General features: G+C 41.7%; 1 protein-coding gene across 1 annotated transcript in view; it reads left to right on the top strand.

Moving 5' to 3' along the window:
* UST (uronyl 2-sulfotransferase) overlaps positions 1-22,979 on the top strand; it is a 166,323-nt gene that overhangs the window by 62,716 nt on the left and 80,628 nt on the right. The window contains exon 3 of the mRNA XM_055810885.1: positions 16,540-16,695. Coding sequence (XP_055666860.1) covers positions 16,540-16,695 — 156 coding nt within the window. The remainder of the gene's footprint in view (positions 1-16,539; positions 16,696-22,979) is intronic.

Raw genomic sequence — 22,979 nt, 5'->3', positions numbered from 1 at the left:
GTTATTAAAGTAGAAATTTTACCTGTTTCAAGAAATTCCTAAGAAAGGGCCAAGATTCCGTGGTCGCTTCTAGCCAAAAAGTGGAGCCTGCTGATGAAAAGGTCCCTTTTTCCTCAGTAGTGCAAGATTGCCACCAGGCTGATATAGGTGAGCTAGAGCAGTTACCTGAAAATGGGTCTGTATTCTAATCTAGTTTCCAGACATATTGTTTCACTGATGTGGCCCACGGTGAATGCTAGTGCAGCAAGTGGGAGTGGGTAGTTAGAAATGGGGTGGAGGTGAAGAGCCACTATGTGTGATGGTCCTCACTCATCTCTGTTCAAACTGACCATAAAATCACATCCTGAGCCACCAGTTCTCGCATTTAAATGTTCTGTCACGTGTGTATCAGTGTGTTGAAACAGTTGGCTTTTGATCAGCAGAAGGAGGGTAATGTGGAAAGCAATTCAGTTTAGCTTAGTTACCAGTAAGAGCAAGCTACAGTAATCTGGGTTTCCTCACCTTTTTGCTGCAAAGTCTGTGTGCACAAGACCTGTAATTTTTACTTGACGTGGATATTTGTTATGCTCCTAAAGTTCAGACAACTCACTTAAAGGAATGATGTACGTCTGATTTTCATCCCCTCAACACAAATTACTCACTTTTTCTGAATGCATAGTTACAAAAACAAATTGATGTAGACAAGTGGCAGAATCAACCTAAGTTCATCATTACTAACTGTGGTGGGACAGGGGGAAATCTAAGGCTAAACAAGTGTTTCACACCTAAAATTTCTTCAATACCCTCTTCTGCTCTTAAAAGATTTTTTTTTTTCCTTTGGGTACTCTGTGCTTCTCCTGCCCAGAAGTATTAACAGCTTGCATGGAGTAAAGCATTATGTTTGTCAGGTCTTCATAGTGAACACTCAGCTCAGAAGACTAAAGCAATGCTTGTGTTGGACCTGTATTTTTCATGCTTGTGTTGGCATTAGCTAGGAATGCCTAGCTGTGCCAATAGGGAAAAGGCTGTAATCTAGATAAGAGTTTTTAACCTTGAAAACTTTCTTCAGATTTTGGTCCTTTTACTTCAGGAATTTTGTGTTACCATTAAATGGTGCTGTGGATGGGAACTATACTCCAGTGGGCAATAGCAGCTGGACAGGTTTACCCAACCCAGACACTTTCCTGTTTACATTATGAAAATTTCTTTTTCCTATCTAAATACTTTATTTTGAGGTGTGTTCACAGCTTCATCCAGCTGCATCTCAGCTGTCTGTAAAAAGGCCAGCTGATTAGATACCTGATTGGTTGTGATTAGCTACTTAGTAAAGTTTTGGGGCTTCCTCTATAATCATCCTCACTTCTGAAAGCTTGGTGAGTAGCTCAGTGCAATGACAGGTGTAACTTCTGTAAGTTACAGGTATTATGCTTTTTGAAGTACACGCCTGTGTTTACAAACATTGATAAAAGATGAATGCACACGTTTTGATCATCCCTTGCACAACATATGGGCAAGCCATCTTGTTCTTGAGTGGATTTTTTTTGTTTTGTTTTTCATTCTTCTAATCAAAACACGAGCAGAGATTTGTAAATGAGCAGATAATTCTTGGTATTTCCTTAGGGTCATGTATTGCACAAAGATGCTCTTGCTTCGTAAATCTAATGCATTGCATTAATAGTTATGTGCAGTTTTTTACCTTCCTGCAGCCTCAGCTCTGAACTGTGAACTCTGCCTGTTTGAGTGAAAATAAATTCACTGTAATTGTCATTGTCTTTCAGGTAGCCTCTCTTCATGTGACTAGATAGATAACTTTACATTTAAACTAATAGATGGTTAAGGTCAATAATTGGTTTTATTTGGCATATAAAAAGATGCCAGAAGGAATTAATCCTGAATCCAACGCTTAAAATATTTCATTAAAAATAGTATTTTCAGTTGTGATCCTCACAAAGTACAGATGATACGATGCACCTTTCTTCAGTAGCATGTTGCTTCAGTCTTTACTACCAAGGCCAGCCATCAGGAATCCCAGACCCTGGCGGCAAGAGGAGAAGGAGGTCTCCTTGGTCAAGGAGGATCAAGTTAGAGATCACTTAGGTCAGGGGTCCTCAAACTTTTTAGACAGGGGGCCGGCGCACAGATGAAGTGGCAGGAGGTCATCTGCGGCTGCTTGGTTCCAACCCCCCCAACCCCCAGCCGGGGGTTTCTATAAATACCAGGGGCCGGATTGAGAACCCTGGGGGGCTGTATCTGGCCCATGGGCCGTAGTTTGAGGACCCCTGACTTAGGCAAACCTGATACCCTCAAATCCATGGGGCTTGATGGGATGCACCGCATAGTGCTGAGGGAGCTGGCAGATGTTATTGCGAAGCCACTCTCCATCATCTTTGAAAGGTCATGGAGGACAGGAGAGGTGCCTGAGGACTGCACAAAAGCCAATGTCACTCCATCTTCAAAAAGGACAAGAAGAAGGAGGACCCAGGAAACTACAGGCCAGTCAGCCTCATCTCCAGCCCTGGAAAGGTGATGGAACAGCTCATCCTGGAGGTCATCTCAAAGCATGTGGAGGAAAAGAAGGTTATCAGGAGTAGTCAACATGGATTCACCAAGGGGAAATCGTGCCTGACCAACCTAAAAGCCTACTATGATGCAGCGACTGGCTGGGTAGGTGAGGAGAGAGCGGAGGATGTTGTGTGCCTTGACCTCAGCAAGGCTTTTGGCACTGTCTGCCATAACATCCTCAGAGGGAAGCCCAGGCAGTGTGGGTTGGATGAGTGGACAGCGAGGTGGGTTGAGAACTGGCCGAACGGCAGAGCTCAGGGGGCTGTGACCAGCGGCACAGTCAGGCTGGAGGCCTGTGGCCAGCGGTGTGCCTCAGGGGTCAGTGCTGGGTCCAGTCCTGTCCAGCTTATCCACCAGTGCCCTGGGTGCAGGGACAGAGCGCACCCTCCGCAAGGCTGCTGGTGGGACAGACCTGGCAGGAGCGGCTGATACAGCAGAGGCTGCGCGGCCCTTCAGCGAGACCTGGGCAGGCTGGAGAGCTGGGCAGAGAGGAGCCTAATGCAGTTCAACAAGGGCGAGTGTGGGGTCCTGCAGCTGGGGAGGAACAGCCCCCTGCACCAGTACAGGCTGGGGCTGACCTGCTGGAAGGCAGCTCTGTGCAGAAGGACCTGGGAGCCCTGGTGGACAGCAAGTTGCCCACGAGCCAGCACTGTGCCCTGGTGGCCAAGGCCAGTGGGATCCTGGGGGGCGTGAGGAGGAGCATGGCCAGCAGGCCAAGGGAGGTGATCCTCCCCCTCTGCTCTGCCCCGGTGAGGCCCCATCTGGAGTGCTGTGTCCCCTGCTGGGCTGCCCAGTTCAAGAGAGACAGGGAGCTACTGGAGAGGGTCCAGCAGAGGGTCCAGAGGCGGTGAGGGGGCTGGAGCATCTCCCTGGTGAGGAAAGGCTGAGAGAGCTGGGCCTGTTCAGCCTGGAGAAGAGAAGGCTGAGAGGGATCTTATCAATGCGTACAGATCTCTGAAGGACAGGTGTCAAGACGATGGGCCAGACGTTTTTTTGTGGTGCCTAGCAACAGGACAAGGGGCCACGGGCACAAACTGCAACACATGAAGTTCTGTCTGAATATGAGGAAAAACTTCTTTACTTTGAGGGCAAGAGATCATTGGCACAGGCTGCCCAGAGAGGCTGTGGAGTCTCCTTCTTGGGAGACATTCCAAACCCACCTGAACATGATCCTGTGCAACCTGCTGTAGGAGAACCTGCTTTAGCAGGGGGTTGGACTACATGATCTTTAGAGGTCCCTTCCAACCTGGACCATTCTGTGATTCTGTGTAATGCACAGACGAAAAAGTCCTCCATTTTTTTTCTTTCAGTCCTGGCAGTCACTTACCCTGGAAAGCATACTTGTGCCCTGCTGTATTCAGCTGCAGTCAGTCCTGCGTGGCACTGATATGTGAAGCTCTTCCAGCATTTTCCTAATGCCTGCTGTATTGATCAGAGGGAATTACAGCATGCCCTGAATGAAATGAAAGCACGAGAGGGTAATTTGGTAGATTTGGGAAGTAAGTTTTAGAGCCAAATGGAGTGTAATTAATGCGTCTCCTTAAAAACACTTAAAAAGTAGGAACTGAGATAATGAACAACAATCCCTTGCACAGGGTTGAAATGACTGATAGCCAATATCGGTGCTATGGAGTTAGGTGTAATGGAAGGCCACCAACAGGTGATACACATTGGACTGTAGCTGTTTTGCAGAGTACATTCCAGTGTTTTTTTGGAAATTGTATCAGTTTTGGCTTTTCATCATGGCTTGGTGCCAGAACTTTGGGTTTTTTAAATACTATGTGGGTTTTTTCCCCACTGGAAGGACTGAAAATAGCACTTGTTCTCTGAACAAGGAATAGCATCATGACGTTTCAGGAGATCAGGGTACTGGGCTGCTTTTTTTCAAATAAAGGTGGCAGTAGCAATTTTCTCAGTGCAAGTAGAGAAGGAAAGCTTCGCCCACTGCTGTACATGAACGTTGCTGTGTGGTTCTGGTTCTCTCTTGAAGGCCAGCTGAGCAAGCTTTTCAAGTCTTCCCCCAATAAAGGTTTACTTGACTGTTGAAAGATTAGCGTTTGTTGCCCCTGCCAGTGATATAGAGGTTACCATGCCAGTGGTATGAAGGTAGTGTGTCTGCCATAGGCCCTTCTTCTTTGGTCCTTAGGCACCAAGGACAAGGACTTGAGTGAAGATTGACTAATCCTAGATTTTCATGAGTTCTAAGACACAGATCTGTGCATGCTTCTCTGCAGATAGATGAAACCTCCAGTAACCATAGCACACCTCTGGTCTTGCTGGTGTGACAGATAAAAAAGGTGTATAGTTTATCCAAACTGAACCTCCTGTCTGTCATAAAAAATGACTCTTCAAGTTAAAGCACTTGAATTTCCTAGTTCAAATCTGTATCTCGCCACCTCCTGCGGGTTTTTCTTATACACGTCTGAAAATATCAATTTTAAAGTTTTTGCAAAGGTGATTTCTTTATTCTTTCTCTGTACATTGAAGTTTAACTGATGGCTGTAGATGCTGCTAGCCTGTTTTTAAAAAACACATGTGAAATTGATGTTCATTAGTGACTGATGGTGTTCGGTTGATATATTTAATGTCTGAGCATTTCAGCAAATAAAAACAGATGTATTTTGTACCAGTATTTGGGCAAGCTATTTCCTCAGCAAAAATTCCTGAGGTTTTTACCTCCATCCAAGATGGTGAAGCTGACCTGTGAGAACAAATGATGAGATCTTTATCAAACCTACTGTTGTTACTGATTGAAAGCTTTTCCCCTGAGAACTTGGCATGAGAATCAGGATACGTCTTTCTTGTGGTGCAGCTGATATATACGTGTAAAGTAGCTGTGCACATCAATGACAGATAAATTACATTCAAGTGGTCTGTTCTTTTCTTGATGTTTTTCCCATGGGATGTCTGTCATGGACCCAGTGTCTTTTGGCAGCTGCTTAGATGTCAGCACAGCCCTATGCTTAGCACATGTGTGACAGTGCTTCAAAGCTTTACATGAATACGAAAATGGATGTGGATCAGGATAAGGTCAAAATGAAAAGAAATGAAATGCATACACACAATAAGTTTGATCTGATTTTATTGTTTTGAAGCCAGAAAGTAAATAAATACCCTTTTCACCATTCTTGCAGTTCTCACCTAGTACTTACATGATAATTGTTCATGTCCTCCCTTGTGGGTTAAGACTATGGGAAAAGATGGCAGAATCCTTGAGTGGGCTTTGGTACATATGTAGTGTATCCAGTCCTTGTCCCCCGAGTTGTCAAGCAGTTAGGATGTTTTTATACTTTATTATATTTGAATTTAAATTTTATTAAAAGTTGATGTTAGCATTGCCCCCATTATGTCGTGTTTTTATGTTAATCAAGTTTTTGTCAGCTTTATTTTTTTGTAGTTCTTTTGATAACAGTACTAAGATCACAGCCAAGAACGGTGCATTTTTCTTTTGGTTTTGATTTAGTTTTTTTTAAGTGGATACTTCCTTTTTCATTTTAACTTGTGTTTTAGTTCTAGTCATCTTTTTTGAGAACATGATTTTAGCCCTTCAGCGCTCTGCAGTCTAAAGTGGTTGATTTGTTAGGGATGAAGTGCTAGACTTCAGAAAAACACAACCAAAAACCAAGCAGGATTTCTTTCCTTTTAGGTACATACTTACTAGGGATTTTAAGAGCATGAATAGTAGTGTGTGTGTGTTTGAGGGAGTTGAAATTCTCTGTTTAGCTGTTCTAAAACAAATGGTGGATAATCTTTGAAGCAATCCATCCAGGGCAGGGTGGGAGGAGAATTCAATGATTAAAAAAGCCCTATCCAGTGTGAAATGAAGAGTTGTTAATGAGACGGTCATGCAGAGTGAAAGTTTTCAGCTAGCAAAAATTGTCAGAATTTAGAAACACTAAAGTAGAGTAACTTCCTGTGGTTATTAGACTAAATACCTGGCTGATAAAATCAAAATATTAGAAGAATTCAGTAAGTGCCATAACCACAAAGAACCCCTTCATAGAGTGAAGTATTGTTTTACTGTATAACTGAGTTTTTGAGCATACTACAGTCAATAAAATACTGTGATTTTAAAAAGCATAAAATATTTCTCCACTTCCCTCAGTTTATTAAAGGGTGGTGTAAAATAATGGTAGAAATATTGGAATATTTTTTTATGCTCTTTTAAAATTGTGTTCTTCCTTATAAATGACAGTATCTCTAGGGAAGAAAAATATTATTTTTCCAGAATATTTCCCTCTTATCTATTATTTGTAATCAGTTGGAATCCTGCTGAAGCTACAGATGGTGATACAGCACGCTAATATTAGAGATATTGCCAAAAGCTAGAATTGAATCTGTACTATTAAGTGTGAATTGGGTCATAAAAATATTCGAATAGTACTGGAGTACTAATTCCTGTTTGTTTTGTTCATATTAATTTATTGATCAAGAATCTTCAGGACAAGAAATCATTTTACTCTATGATTTACCAAAATAGAGAAGATGATTACTTATTTTTTAATACTTCTGCAGTTTATAGCATATCAGAAAGGTGTTGATACAGGGAGGCTGACTGATGGTTAATGGGCAATACAAAGAGACTTGGGAAATTAAAGCCAGATTGCCTGTCACAAGAAGATAAATCCATGAGGGGATACTGTGCATGCTGGCATCCTGCAAAAGTTTATACAACAGTGAACTGGCTTTTTACTAAGCCTGACATTTTCAGGCTTCTCTATTTTGAAAGACTTTGAGAGACAACAGGGATGTGGGCTTTGTGCATGACAGTAGTCTGTAGTTCTTGTCTGTCGTTCAAGTATTTAATTTTTTTGATTTGTGCTTTAATTGTCAGGCTGTGTGCATAGTTAAAGGTGAATTTTGCTTGCCTCTGGCATTAACACAGAAGCCTACCCACTGCACTGTTACACAAAATACCAAAGTTCTGATGTCACCAATTTTGCAACCTGTAGGTTTGGTTCTAAATCACATATCGTAGCTAAAAAAGTACCCAAGGCATTAGCATCCCCACTTTTGAAGCTAGTAGAGCTCTGTGTTTTCACTGAAATTTAGGACATAATCCATTCTGATTTGGTTTTTGTTTACCTGCAAAGCATCCATGAAGATTATTTCACAGCATGTGAATAGCTCTTACAGGTAACAGTTTTAATTTCCAGCTGTTCAATAGATTCCACTCTTCTTCCCCTTCTTTCCATGAATGGAAGGTATTAATAAATTAACATAGCATAAGAGAAGGTCATAGGTCATACCCACTCAATTGTGGCCGCCTTCATTAACTTTTTATTAGGAAGTGCTGTATTATAATACTGAAATCCAATTACAGCTGGGTCTGGATAATCAAAACCTTCAGTGGAAAACAAAAAATCTGCAATTCTGGATAGGGGTAGCATGACAGAGTATCTTGTGTAAGTGATAAACTGATTTGGTTGATGTTATACAAATGACTCACAAGGCTTAGCAACGCAACTTTACCATGAGTCTTTTACCACGAGTTGATGCTGTTCTTAAATCCTGAACTGTTACCATTGAACAGTTCTGGAAGAATCTCAGTTGACCTGGGGAAAAAAAAAAAAAAAAAAGCAGCTTGAAGAAAAAACTTGAAAACCCAGAACTTGGGATGCTGTGAAGGCTTGCAAAACTGGGGGAAAAGAAAAAAAAAATAAAAAAAATTGGTATTACTTTGAAAGCCTCATGATTTTGAAGACAAGCTATTGGGTCCTGGCCGTCCTCTACTCAGGCTTTACAAAACTAGGAAGTATGATTTGGAAACAGTGAATAGTGGTGAAGTGCTCTAATAAGGGCTGTGAGCTTTAATCAAAACCAAGATTGTGAACTTGCTTATTAAGTGGTCAACAGTAGAGTCAAAACATCAAGATGTCTTGACTGGGCTTAAGGGGTCTGTGTGAGAGTGGGGGTACTACGGTAATTCAGGGTCTGTGTGAGAGTGGGGGTACCATGGTAATTCAGGGTGAAGGAGGAGTTTGGGCGAGGAACATAAGGATGGGCAGAGCAGCACCGAATAGGTATTTCTCAGGACAGCACCCCTGGCACCACCATGCCCTGGAGGAGCGTGGAGGCCTTTGCTGCTGGCACTGTTAGGGATTGTGAGTAGATGCAGGGAGAAGCTCCCTCCGTTGAAATGGAAAGGAATCCTGCCTTGGTCAGCAGGAATGAGGTTTGGTTTGCCTGAGCCAGCCAGATTGCAGAAGGGTGAAATGGGAGCACTTGATGCTGGGCTTTGTCCCCTGTTGCCCCCACCATGTGACAGGATCTGCCTGTGACTCAGACGTGGACTCTAGTAGAGTCAGGGAAGGTATTTTGGGCCTTTGAGTAATTTTAGATTTAGACACTGGGATTTCTGAACTGGGTTGTTCTGGCTCTGCTGGAAGAGTTGGCCAGCAGCACGTTGTCCTTCCTCTAGGTCCTTCTTGGTGTTACTCCTTCCAGGTGGTGACATACTGTCATAAACTGGATTTGGATCTGTTACGTGCAGAACCTGTAACGGAAATTCAATCCCTTTGAGCTGCTCTGAGCATATGGAGTGAGAGCACCTTGGAGCCAGCTCATCAGTAATGAGTGTGTGGATTGCAATCCAGCAGAACTGGCCTGTTTTACAAATTAAAATCCAGTTATGGCTATACACAACCTTTATTTCATACTGCAATTGACTTATAAAGTGCAGTGCAAAAGACAAGCACGCTGGAGACATTAAAATAAAATATGAAACTACTGAAGGGAGCCCAAAGTAAAGGGCAGGAGGGCAAAGTGAAACATCGTATGACAGATCCTTGGCAATGGTGAAACTATGAGTTGTTGAACTACCTGCAGCCTAATAGATAGTCAACCACAATAGGTACAAAAGGGTTAAGCCTCAATGTGAAGAAAGACAAGTGCATACAGGGGAATAAATTATTTAGTCTACCACTCACCACTCTCAAATCCAATATTATTGGCTCCCAGAGTGAATTCGTGAATATTGCATTGGAAGGATAGAAACTACTGTAAGGTTGTTAGGTTACTTAAGGGAACACCAGTGCTGTGATGTATTATAAAAAGTTTTAAAACCTGGCTTAGCTACTTAATATCTCTCATTTTTTAAGTATCCAACATAAACATGTGGGTTGGATGTGATAGGATTTACCACTTAGAGAGAGAATAACTGTGCCAGTGTGTTCTGAGCACATCACAGAGTACAAAACCCTGGGCTCAGGAGGAAAAGCAGCAGGTTTAAACTTCACAGTTCCAAGATACATATACGTATAGTACGAAGCTGCTCTGGAGTTAAAATCTGGCTTGCACAAGTTCTGCTGCTTAAGGTTTTTTTTGATATTACATGGAAAACCTTCCAGTGGAATACTGGGTAATGAAAGTCACACCAAAATTCTTAACCTACCTGAATTCATGCTAGTTCCCTCAATGAATACCAGTGTCAGTGAACTATGACCTTACATCATTTGTGTCCTCTCTCTTGCCTATCTTGATAGGTGCATACCAGTAAGAAGACTTTGACAATGTGATCAACTTTACAAGTAAGAGATGAAAATACTGCTTTTCACAGGAAAACTAATGAAGGTCTTCCTGTTCTTTTTCTATTGTAATCTGCATACACTTATGTAGGGTAAAGAAGAAAAAGAGTGATGGCTTTATGTTCTGCACCCCTCTCTATGACAGTAACAGTCCCAAATGCTTTGATTTTCTAAATGCCGTTCTTAGATGTATTTAAAAGGGGTGTCTGCAAGATGTGAAGGTTAACTGTTCCATTCTCTGACATTAAGGTGATAAGATACAGCACTATATGTAATTTTGGTCCCAGAAGCGGTGAACAAGTCGCAAACTGCAGAAGAAAGCAAGAAGAATGAAGAGGAGGTTGAAAAGCAATCTATGTGAAGAAAGGGTGAAAGGAAAAGATTTGGTTATCTAGCAGGTGTTGGTTGTACTCTCTCCCCAAGCAATCATCTGTTTGATAAGGTGATTCCCTCACACCTGCTTTATCCCTGAGAGGAGTCAGAGCTGCCATTACTTGCACCAGTGAGTGTTGCTGAGTGATGAGAGCCAAGAGTCCTGCTCGCACCTTCAGAGGCTGCCTAACATCAGTGGCCATCTGAAGCTGCTGAGTGAGGACAGCATCTGCTCTTTATCAACCTGTTTGACTCTTTGTATACGTGTGCTGGATTTGAATATTGCTTAACTTCACATACTTGAAATAAACCTAGTTCTGTGCTCTCTTTGGTGGGGAATCTTTTGCAGCAGATCACAGAATTAGAGGTTTTGCTCAGCTGTGAGCTGCTGTTGTAGGAAAGTAAATCAGGTGTAAGGTATAAAAAAAGAATGAAATGTGTTGACAAGGGTGCAGCTAAAACTTTGGAAACCTGATCTTAGACCTATTCTTTGTAATTTTCCTAGGATTCTATTGATATTATCATAGTTTCAATTTGCTGTATCTATAGCCATAGTCTCTTGTAATAGGATGTGATCTGAGACTTAATGGGGAGAGAATTCACTATGATTTGGACAAAACTCTTTTGATGTGTAAGGGTGTAGTACTTCACAGAAAAATTATTGGAAGTTTTGATATTGGCTATACAAATCTGTTTTGTGGGACACATCGTTAGCTTTGGCAGACAGGTCATAGAAGTTTTTTTCTTCAGTCTTAATAGGTTGGAGGACTATGTCTACAACCAGTCTTCTTTTGCTGCTTGTGCTCCATGTGTATGTTTTCAATTTATTTTGGTACTTAGGGATGTTGAATCATTAGAGAACACATTTTAACTTTTTCTTCCAAACAGGTCAGCAGCCAAACAGATGAAATGCATTGTTTGGGGCAGGGCGGGGGGGGGAAGTCATTCTTTTTTAATTAAATCAGTTGTTTAATGAAAATGCACGAGAAGAATCTTGTCTCTTCTTCTGCCTTATTTTCAGTGTTCCGCTGCAGCTATATGGCTTTCAAACTTTGAAAACAAACAAACTTCACCCTTAACTTTTTTGTGGTTTCTACTGTATTTTCAGTGACCCACAGAGGAGCTCATGCTGTCTGGTGTGCTTTAGAGTTGGTTAATTCCAAAAGTTTGTCTCTGTCCAGTGTCACTATTCTCTACAGGTGGATCTTGACATAACTGGATTGTGTAGTTTAGCTGGGGAAGAAGGAAGCTAACTAGTAATTTATTTTGTTTTCTCTCTTTTTCATCTTTCAGTCATGTTTTCTGTTGACATCTCTTTGTGTTGGCAGTTCTTCATTGTAATGCTTTAAAAGTGGGTAAGAATAAGTTGATATTTGTTTGGAATAAGATTTTGTGCAGCAATTCTTGAAGTTAGGTTTGGAATATGTTATCTCTTAGTGACTTTAAATCTAGAGTTTGTCTTTAAATGGGCCATGGCAGGCTTGTGGCAAACCTCAGTTAAAGAGAGGCATCCATTGGATCTAAGATGATCTCAAAGCTGGTGACTGAATTATCTGATCTGTCTTCATGGAACCCACAATGTGAGAACAGGTATTCTCTGGAAATCATAGATCAGCTAAAAATGAAATGCATGGTGAGTCACAAAATTCTGGAATTTGTTGGTATAGCAGGTTGTGTAAGAAATTCTTCAGGTAACAGGCAAGGATGTGCCTTCTAACATCCTATGTGCAATCTTTGGGGGCATTGGAGGATGAGAAGACACACTGGAGAGGAGCGGACTGCTGACAGCAGTCAGGTTTGCAGATACCTAACAAGCATCCTCCATCACTCATGAGCCAAATGGGGTATTGCTTTGACCCAGTAAGCCATTTTTTAAGTTCTTATAATTCTGTCTTAGTTGAACAGGAAAAAAAATTGAGAGGTTGTACTGAGAAGGTGTGATGCTATATAGAGATGTGTGATGTCAGCAAATGTTACATTGCTTTCATGATCTTAACCAGTTTTGTCTGTGTTGGCTTCATTCACTTGATAAACATGGAGCACTGTCTGACCACAGGTTAGTGTCTGTTCAGGAAGGAGAAGCCTGTTCTGACACCTACTTCTGGCCCCTCTCATGAGTGAGGGCAGGGCAGGAGTCACTTACATGCAGAAGTTGTGAAGGTAATGGATTGCTTTCTGGGAACATGTAAGGAGTTTTTTATCTGGGAAAATCGTACCTGGGCTGGGAAATTTTTGGTGAGTGAGCAAAAATATATACTGGATTTGGCTCAGTAAAAGTAGAATGATTTAGGCCTTTGGGTGGATCCCTAAATTGTTGAACTGCAAGTAATTATCCAGCCTCATTTTGTTTTTTTAAATGGTGCAAAAGTTTACCTGGAGACAAAGCCACCAATGAAGATGGAAGCTGGGCTTTTGTCAAGGTATCTGAGAAATGGCTCCTCTCCTGAGACTGGCAGACCTACCCTGCAGAGCTGCTTGACAGTCGTCATCTGTAATGGAAATTCATTTTGGGTTAAACTTGCTTTTTCTTCTCCTTGATTTCATTCACAGTGGTTCTTGACATCATCTTTAACTGTGAAACAAAAACCAAAAAAACTCAGTTTGAACTGACAAGTAAATTGTTACATAACTTTCCAAACCCCTGGAGAGAGCTGTTGTAATTACACTGTGGGTTTTACTTTTTTATAGCTGTAAGTACTAATTTATGTAACTACAAAGTGAATTATATGTTTGAATTGTTTATATTATCTCTAGGCTTTGGTGCAGTGCTCAATAAAGTCACTCTAGTTTAAGTTGTGTATATTACATGACTGTCAGGTTGCCAGAGCATCACCTCAGCAGTTAGTCTACATCACACATACCCTCATTGTAAAACAAAATGTAATCCAATTAGCATTTTGTAAACCTCCAGCTGCTGTTTTCCATCTTGCTTCTGCTAATACAATAGAAGCCTTCTTTTGAACTGCCTCCTCTGCCACCATCTCTTACATTGTCTGAATCTGTTGCGAGTATTGTGAGGGGGAAAAGAAAGAAGTTCCTCTCTGAAAAAGTTTTAAATTTTTTGCATTTCCAGATCTGCCTGATACAAACTCAGGTTTCTGGAAGAAGTATTTCTTCTTCTAAGAAATTACTTAGCATTTTCTAAACCACAGAAAGCAGATTTGCAGCGTCTGAAGGGAACTGGTCACATTAAACAAATGCTTGCTTACATACAAAAGCCTGTGTACTGCATGGCTTTGTGTACCAGGCTCACCCTCTGGTGCATTTAGGTGTCCTAAGTAGAATGGTGACGTAAACAGGTGAAACATGAGCAGAACTTCAGCAGTGCACCCCTAAAGCTAGCACATTCAGCAGTGCTACAACTGAAGTTTTGATTACCTTTAATGACTGTGGTGTTCTGAAGTGAGCTTTGAGCTTTAGCATTTATCTTGAATCTTGTCTGATTTTACCAAAGTGTATTCAGATGTTTGCTGAATCAAGGCATTGATATATTGGCCTCCTTCAAGTTAAACAGTTGTCTGAAAATAATAGCCCTTTATTTCAGTTTTCTTTATCTGCAGTGAGTACTTGCTTATGGTTTCTTTTTGGTGGTTGCCATGGTTATCATCTGTGCACAGAACAGAATTGTGCTACGTAGGAAGGTGAGTTTCAGAAACAAAGGTGAGAACTGGCCAAACTTGGTAGCAGCTGTCATTTTTGTAGCTGGTAAAGTTGTTCGCACTTTACAAAGGCCTGCTTTAATTTTATTACATTTTTAAAGAATGCTATTAATAAGATTCACTCAAAGTTGCTGGCTAATCAAGTGAGGGATTTAATTAGAACTTCATTGTAATCTGGGTGCAGCAAAATTCCCCTTGAAATGAATGAAGTACCAATAAAGAAAAAATTTTCCTCCCTGTATTGCTAAATGCAGCTCTGCTGTGAAAATCAAAACACTTAATTCTGAAGCATTTTAAAATGTTTCTGTAGCCCTTCAAACTCTCAGCATTTATCGCATTTCCAGGATGCTAGGCAAATATATGCTGTATGGGCTCTTGCTCTTTCACTAGCACTTGTCAGCATCTCCTTAGCATTTCTGTTGAAGACTTTCACATATTTGCACAGCAAAGTATGCCAAAAGTGTATGCCTGAGCAGAGAAGAAACTTCCATTCCACAAGTTACGTTGTTGTTGTGTGGGTAGTGCTGCAGGGCTGTGGCAAATATTGGTGCAGGCTTCTGTTATGCAAAGAAATGAAATAAAAAGAGGGCAATCCAGAATATAAGCTGTAGCATAGAGATGTTAAATTCATCACCTTTGGAGTTCTCTAATCATTGAGGCTGGGATTTAGCATTTCGGAGGAAGCAAGGCTTCTGAAGGAAAGACTGATAAGGAGTAAGGGGGCTAGGTTTCTCATAGGAAACTCTATAAATAAGAATTGGTGTTACGTGGGTTTTGGATGAGCCTTGGGAGGCCCATATTTACTTGCTGAATCAGGAGATGTGTTGTCCTGGAACTGGGAAAGCTTAACCAAGGCCGTGATCAGCAAATACCTATCCCTTCCCCATGTAACTTGGAGAATGACAGCATCCATGTTTATGTTGCAGTGAAGGATTTCTTAAACATTGCAGGCATTACAATAGTAGTATTCTTTTGGTTGTGATAGCAAAATGCTAGTATGTTCCCATTATATGCAAGGGAATCCAGATTTTTCCTTTTTTCTTTTTTCTTTTTTTTTTTTATTTTATTCTAGTTTGCAGTCCTCTGAAAGTATTCTGACGGGTTGCTTGAGGAATCATTTTGCTTCTCTGATGAAGGTCTGTTAGCTGTTCAATTACCATGAGAAGTGCCAGAAGCCCATATGCCTCATCTGACTGCTTTTATGTTAGAAATCCTTCTGCTGGGAGAACATGATTGCATCAACAGCAGAAGTAACTATACGTTGAGACACACCATTGCTTTGGCACGTGAGCCCTTCCTTGCACTGAACACATTGCATGGAATTTGGATGCAGGCCCAGCATCGGGAAATATTTTGTGCCGTCATGTTATTAGAAAAATGAGCTTTCTGTGAGTGCCATATATGCACCACTGTGGATGAGACTGTGAGCTCCTGACTGTTAGCCAGTTCAAAAGGCTTGACAGCAGATGCCTCTACCTATGTTATCAGATGCTGCTGCTGTATGCTATGCACCAAATGCTTGTCTAATGCAATAGTGTGACTTCAGAATGCCTTTTACTGAAAGAATAACCCATGGGCATCATCCAGGAACAAAACAAGGCTGCATCCAGTATGCTTCAAGACAGTAAACTACTACTCATTTGTTCCGGTTCCCTGGAGAGGAGAGCATGGCGCAAGTGTTAGCGTGGGCTGGAGACCTTCTGAATCGGCACATTGGCTGTGGCTGTCCTGTTTTGAGGTTTAATGAACGTTATCTGTATGAAGATGGAGGTGATCGTTCTGTGCCGGTTAGCCTCCAGGCCACCTGTGGCCCTGGCATTGTTTGTTCCACACGTAGATACCTAGCTAGTGGTGTGACCTGTTCTCTGAGTCTCTTTGGAAGATTCATGTTTATATTTGAAACTGAAAAAGTTGCTTAATTTTTAGCTCTGTATAGCTGGTGGTTGTTTGGTTTTGTGTTTTTGGTTTTTTCTTGTTATGCTGAACTTTTGCAGTTCAAGCATTCCTCTTGCATTATGTCAACTTTGAGTTGCCAAACTCTAGTGCAAATTCACTCCTCTTCATACTTTGTATGGGAGGTGATCGACTAAAGCTGATTGTTTGCATTGAGGTTACAAGTAGCAAGCTTAAGCCCATCATCATCTTCACTAGAAGATATCAGCAGTGGCTTAGTGTTTCTGCAGTAGCTATCAATCTGTGCTGTTACTTTAAACCATACCAAAGGGTGGTATCTCAGCTTGCCACCTCCTGAGCCAAGTGTTTGTATTCCAAAGAGCATCTAGCTTGCTGGTGGAAGTGAATGCTTCTGACCTGGGCAGGGGCCTAGTAATTCTCCTGTATGTATCTGTCAGTGTATGGTCAAAACATGCTGTGATTCAGAGGTACACAGAAACAAAAATACCTATATACTGACTCCATTTTTTTTTTCAATCTGTATTTAGGTACTTCCTTTCCCCAGCCAGGTGGTCTACAACAGAGTTGGAAAGTGTGGGAGTCGAACTGTGGTCTTGCTTTTGAGAATTTTATCAGAGAAACATGGATTCAACCTGGTTACATCTGACATCCATAACAAAACAAGACTGACCAAAAATGAACAGGTAAGTTACTCCTTCTCATCTTGGATCCTGTTTTCTTATAATGTTTGTGAAACTGAGAAACAAAGGCATATGCTAGCAGAAATAATACTGAAAAGGTGTACTGCTACTTTGACCTGAGTAATCAGCCAGAATTCTTCATCCTCTAAGTGGCTTCAGTTAATAGGAGAAATGGATGGTGGAGCCAAGAGCAACATGAGGTGGAAGCTAACCAGAAAAACTAACTTCTAGTGAGGCAGTTCTTGAATTTAGTCAGCATAGCAATTAGTCCGGCAGTGAGGCAAGAAGGGTTAGTACGAGTGAGGTTAGGTGCTAACAGCTTCTGGAACCTGTATTAATGTATCTGCAGGGCACTGCCATTTATCATGTAAGCAGGCCAGTTTATTTGGACCTAGCTTGGGTCTCCTTAAGCAAAGCAGTAGTAAATAATAGCCAGCAGGGTGGGGTTTTTTGCTGTCTTAATTCACTTCTAGTAATCGCTTGCTTCAAAATGTTGTTTCCCAGGGCCATGCTAACCTGTGTTGCTATAATTTGACATGTCCTTGATTCTATCTCTGCTTCTTAGTCAACTGCCTTTTTCATGTTATAGCACAGCCCTCACTAAGGCAAATGAAAATACCACATGAAACCTCTTTACCCAGACACCCCTTTTCATGTTCCCTTGAAGTTGCAGAGGGCAGTATTTTTGCAGCTTCGGTTCCACAAAAGATCCAGTTGTTTAAATTCCCTCGGTTTTAGGGTAACTGTACGCCTTCCGTGAGTATCACTGCTGTTAGTTACTGATGCAAAAAGACTTCAAAGAGTATGGATATAGTTGGAAGCCACACACATTGACTAGAGCAGCTATTTTGATCTGCTGATCAGGTAAAGGCTGCAATACCTGCCTGCATCACTCCTAGGAATAGCAACCTGTAAATCACAAAAGGATGTGTGTGATGATCAAAATACAGACATGGGCCTGTCAGTGGCATCATGCTGTGGTTAATGGAGATGATTAATTTGTAACCTGTTTATGAGCATAGGCTTGTTACTTTAGGTATAGCAGTTTATTCCAAATGGAAATTTGGGAGCAGATCTTGTTCCTGCAGGTCCCACATTCCTCCCTTCCAAGGTGGCCATTTAGCTCCCACTGGCAGCTGGCTCATCTGACCCCACACAGCACTCAAGTTCAGCCTGAGGTGGGGACCAGGCGGCCAGGGCTGCCACACCAGCCCGAAGGCTTCTGTGCACAGCTGGGTGCAGCACTGCAGTAAAAGGCTGTGTGGGAGGACAGTGTCCCCCCACCGCCCCTGCTTGTGGCTAAGGAAAGCCCTGGGCTTCTGCAGCATCCCTCTGTGTATCCTACTAGCAGCGTCATGGCGCCTGGGGAGTTCGCAACATGGTCCCATCTCATTGTGGTCAAACTATCGTGTGCTACAGAGCCTGCCTGATTAGTTTTTCTGCTTAACTGTAGGATATAGGATAAGGGATTTCTGTGGTATGACAGCCTTTGCATTTCATGTTGTTTAGGTTTTGTTTCAACTGAAACTCAATGAAAAACATTGTTGATTGGGATATGTAACATGAAACCTAAAAATCTTTCAGGTATTAATAATCATCAGCTTTCACTCTCATCAGCAATTTTGCTTCAGTTCTGTTCTGCCTTTCTCTGGTAGGTGGATTGTCCTTTGTTAAACGTGACACAAGATCACATCTCAACAGTCTTCTGTGCTTTAGTCCAGTATGTGGAGATTCCAGAGAGGCCCAGACTTATTTTTGATGCAGCCAATACACAGAGGATAAATATCTGCATTACCTTTTGCACTCCAGAAGTTGTTTATCCAGTTACTAGACACTGGAGCACAGATGGTGCTGTATGTATCGCTACAGAGCTGATGATTTATTCTGTGTGTGTATATATATATATGTACATACACACACATACTACTATAACTTAGACCATCATAGAATCATTTAAGTTGGAAAAGGCATGTAAGATCAAGTCCAGTTAACCTAACACTGCCAAGTCCACTACTAAACCATGTCCCGAAGTACCACATCTGCATGTCTTTTAAATGCCTCCAGGGATGGTGACGCAACCACTTCTTGGGCAGCCTGTTCCAATGATTGACAACCATTTCAGTGAAGAAATTTTTTCTAATATCCAATCTAAATGTCCCCTGGCACAACTCGAGGCCATCTCCTCTTGTCCTGTCACTTGTTACTTGGGAGAAGAGACCCAACACCCACCTCACTACAACTTCTTTTCAGGCAGTAGTAGAGAATGATAAGGTCTCCTTGTTTTAATTTATGGCTTATTTATATGGTTACAATAGGTTGATAATGAGTACTTTTGCTGAAAAGTGTGCCTATGCTTGCCAGGAAGCATGCCCGGAGACAGTAACTGTTGTGTTATTCAGGGTATTTATAGTTGTCTTCTCATTTCTTATGAGCAGAATATGAAAAAATAAATTATTTCTCCCACCTTTGATGTGGTGTACGCAAGAGGAAGTTAAGAGAATGGATGGTCTCAGGCTCCAGGCATTGGAATGACAGAAAAGAGAGCTGGGCTGGGCTGTAGGCTCCCAGTGTGAGCATGGACTTCTCGCACAAGATATGTCTCTCTCCCTTCAGTCATTTGTCCTGTGTTTAGTTAAAGCCCTGATCCATCCAAGGCTTTTCTGTAAATATTTAGCTTATGCAGTCTGCTGCTGTTAAATAAAGGTAAGGACCTAGGTGTTCTTAATGACTGCGGGGATTGCACATAATAGAATCCATATTCTCATTGCATTTTCCAAGCTCCTTCCTGCTAAGAAATTTTTCCAAATTATGTGTGCCTGTCAGCAATTAGAAGTGCAACCTTTGAACATCTATGGGCATAAGGGAGTGAGTTCTGGGAATAGATGAGTTAATTTTGCCTTAGATTTACTATAATATTTTCAGTTAATTTAAATACAGAAAATAATACGTAATATCCATGTATACAAAGCCAGTCTAATTGATATGGCTTTAAAATGACACACAAACTGTTGCAAAACTAATTCTTCCCCTTCCCTGACCTCCTTCCCCACCCCCATTTTTTTTTTTTGCATTCAGAGAAGTAAAAATGAGTATGTTTATAGATACACAAATACCAGTCACATATGGGACTAATTGATAGTTTATCCTCATTTGGTTTCATTCTAGCACCCGTCCTTGTGGCCGTGCAGCCAGCTTTAATACACTAAAAATCCATCACTATTTTTTCTTAAACGCTTATAAAGACAGAAAATTGATCATAGCAGCTTGGGGAGCTGAAGAAGTTCTTGAAACCGTTCCAAGTTTTTGAGAGCTGAAAATGAAGATGTAGTCTCATTCCTGTGAGTTGTTTATAGAAATGAATACCAAGATGAAAGTGATATACCAAATACCTGTAGATACTTGTGCCTCCTGGACCCTACATGTCTTCAGTAGAGACTGAAAACAGTAGAAGAAAGTAAAGAACTCAGAAGATAGACACAGAGATACTTATGTTTTTTCCTATTTGTATCAGTGTTAGTGTAGACCATAGTGTGATCCAGCTGACCTCACTTGAAGAATCCCAGTTGCCTCATTGTTTTTATACATTTTGACCTCGGATTCTTCCAGTGAAATAAAGCAGCTTTGGCTGATGATACACACAATTTTGGCTGATGTCTGGGTGGGCATTATTATCGGATTACTAATTTTTGTTCCCAGTAGAATTTACCTATTGCAAATCCTGAACCAAATGGGGCTGCTCTGAGCAGTCAGTGTGGGAGGCTGGCCATTTCCAAAAGAGGGAAAGAAGGTGTCCTCTCTCTGGCAAGCCTGAGTTGAGTTTTTGTGCAGGAACAATGCTGTGGCTGGAGCAAAGCCATCCACGTTTCTCCCCTTTCGGGGAGGGGCCCCATCCAGTCTCTCTCGGAGTCATTTCGCTGTGCCATCTGCTGGATTGTTATTTACAATGCAGCAGCAGCAGAGTACAAATACACGGATGATGCTGAGCCATTAGGGTTTGATTTCTTCAGCATGGCCAGCTGAAGAGATCCTACAGTGGTAGTGTAGGACAGTAGACTAAGGAAACCTCTTTCCCCTTGAGGGTATTGCCTCATGGTGTTCTTGCTCAGGACGGCTTGAAGATTCGGAAGTAGCTTGTGATTTATGGGATTGCCTCTGTTTGCAGAACTGGTTTTCTTTAAATGTCCTGTTCAAAAGCTAATGTAGAAAATGGATTTTGGAGAAAAAATGAGAGTAAAAACTTAAGCAAGGAATCACTGTGGCAGAAAGATGTTATGCTAGGGAGCAAATCAGCATTTAGGCTAAAGACTGTTCCTTACAAGCAGCGGGTGTTTGAGGGGGAGAGGTGGAATGACAGCAAATGTGTGTTGACCACAGCACAGAGACCTTTGCAACTGCTTGCTGTGTTTCAGCATCTCTGCAGACTCCCCCCTTCCCTCAGGGAGCATAGTGCACCCAGTACTTTCGGTTCGCTTTTGCCCAGCAGTCAAGCTGACGTGGCTGGGCTGTGACATGGGCTCCACTGCTGGATGCGAGCACATGGGTGCAGGGTGTCACTGCCTGTCCCTCCCTGCACACTCTTTATGTCCTGGCATTTCCCTCTCCCTGGATCCTTGTTTAGCAGCATTAACTCTCTAGTGGAATTACTCACTTCAAAAGCAAATTACTATCTTTCTCAGCACTGTTTCACTGAAACAGCCTAACTCCCACAGGAGAGCTCGGGGCAGCAGTGAGAAAGAGGAATGGCTCTTTATGGACCGTTATCCTAGTGGGCATGTGCTCCTTTCAGGATTCCTCAGAATATTCTACAGCTTATCCCACCAAACATGGATGTGATCTGGTTCATCTCTCTCCTTATGGTGCTTGCCAGGGTAGTTTATCTTCTGCTGCTTGTGCCTTTTCTTCTCTTCTCCAACTTATGTTGGTTCAAGACTATCTCCTAGATCACCTGTGCTTGTATGTACCTCTCTCTCTCCTTTGTCACTCATCCCATCCAAAGGTACTTCCTTTCCTTAGCTCTCATCTTCTGCTCGCTGTTACTCTCTGTGGGTCCTCTACGCTGACCATCTTGTTAAAAAATAAAAAATAATAAACCTCAACAAAACAAACTAACAAAAAAGAAACAAACAAAAAAACCCACTAGAGATCTTACTCTTCTGGGAAACGTTGGAAGATTTTCTTTTTTGTTTTTTTCCCCCCTTTTAACAACATCTTAAGAGGGTCAGATCCCTAGGTATTCCTGAGCAATACGTTTGGCTTGTTAGACTGAAATCAGTTCAGCATAGTGGGATCAGAGGGAGGCCTCTGGGAAATACGGCCACAATTTCATGTGGCCGTGAGCCATTACAGTTATTTATTTTTCCCTCCTGACATCTGTGTGTTGTTTCTGTTGAGTCTTACTTACCCTTTTGGCAGGATTTTTAAAGAATGTTTTTTGCTTGTTTGTTCATATGCATGTTGTAGCTTTATCCACATCTGCTTACAAGTCCAGTTGATCATTAAGTGTCTAAATATGAAGGTACTTTAAGTTGAAACAAAATTCTGTGTCTGCTTTGGAGTTAGCTATTATCATAGCTCAAGAGATTGGGTTTGATAGCAAGAGATTAAAAAAAGGCAAGAGCCAGATGCTGTCCTGCTCTCTTTGCTCCCGAGGCAGAAGTGCCTGTGCTAGTCTAACAGCAGTTTGACACAAGCCTGACACTGACATCAGGCGCAGTGCAGTGGGAAATGTAGTGGTGGTGTAATGTGAATGTGCCTGGCATTAGCAAATTGGTACCAGCCCCAGGGAGAGCTGAGGGGCCAGGGAGGCATGTGGTACTCTGTAACACTCACATGTACCCATACACACAGGTTTATCTAGCGGTATTACATTAAAGCTGCCTGTCTTTTTAAACTCAGCGGGATTACTTTGAATGGGTATACTAACTTTATGTCTCCATATTTATATTCTAATGATGTTTTCTCATTTATTCCAAAATGGGATTAGAGTGGTGACTGTAGCGGCATGAATAAGAGTTTTTATCCCATATCAGACTTCCTTCTGCCATCTTCCTCCCTTCCTTCCTTCCTTCCTGCAGATAGAATAACGCAGGTAAAATGCCAATAAAGCTTCATACAGTTCTACATATTTCGCTTCTCCTGTAACTTGTCTGGGTTAAGAAAAAAAAAAAAAGACGACAATTGAGACATCTGATACCCAGCCTCTAGAGTCTCCCCTTGTTTCATTCGCAAGATGAATGAATATAATTTTTTGGCAGAGTTACTAGTCCTAAAGAAATGTCAGCTTGTTT

This window comes from Falco peregrinus, chromosome 7 (assembly GCF_023634155.1).
Source record: "Falco peregrinus isolate bFalPer1 chromosome 7, bFalPer1.pri, whole genome shotgun sequence".
Classification (NCBI taxonomy): domain Eukaryota; kingdom Metazoa; phylum Chordata; class Aves; order Falconiformes; family Falconidae; genus Falco; species Falco peregrinus.
This window is presented reverse-complemented; position numbering and strand designations above follow the sequence as displayed.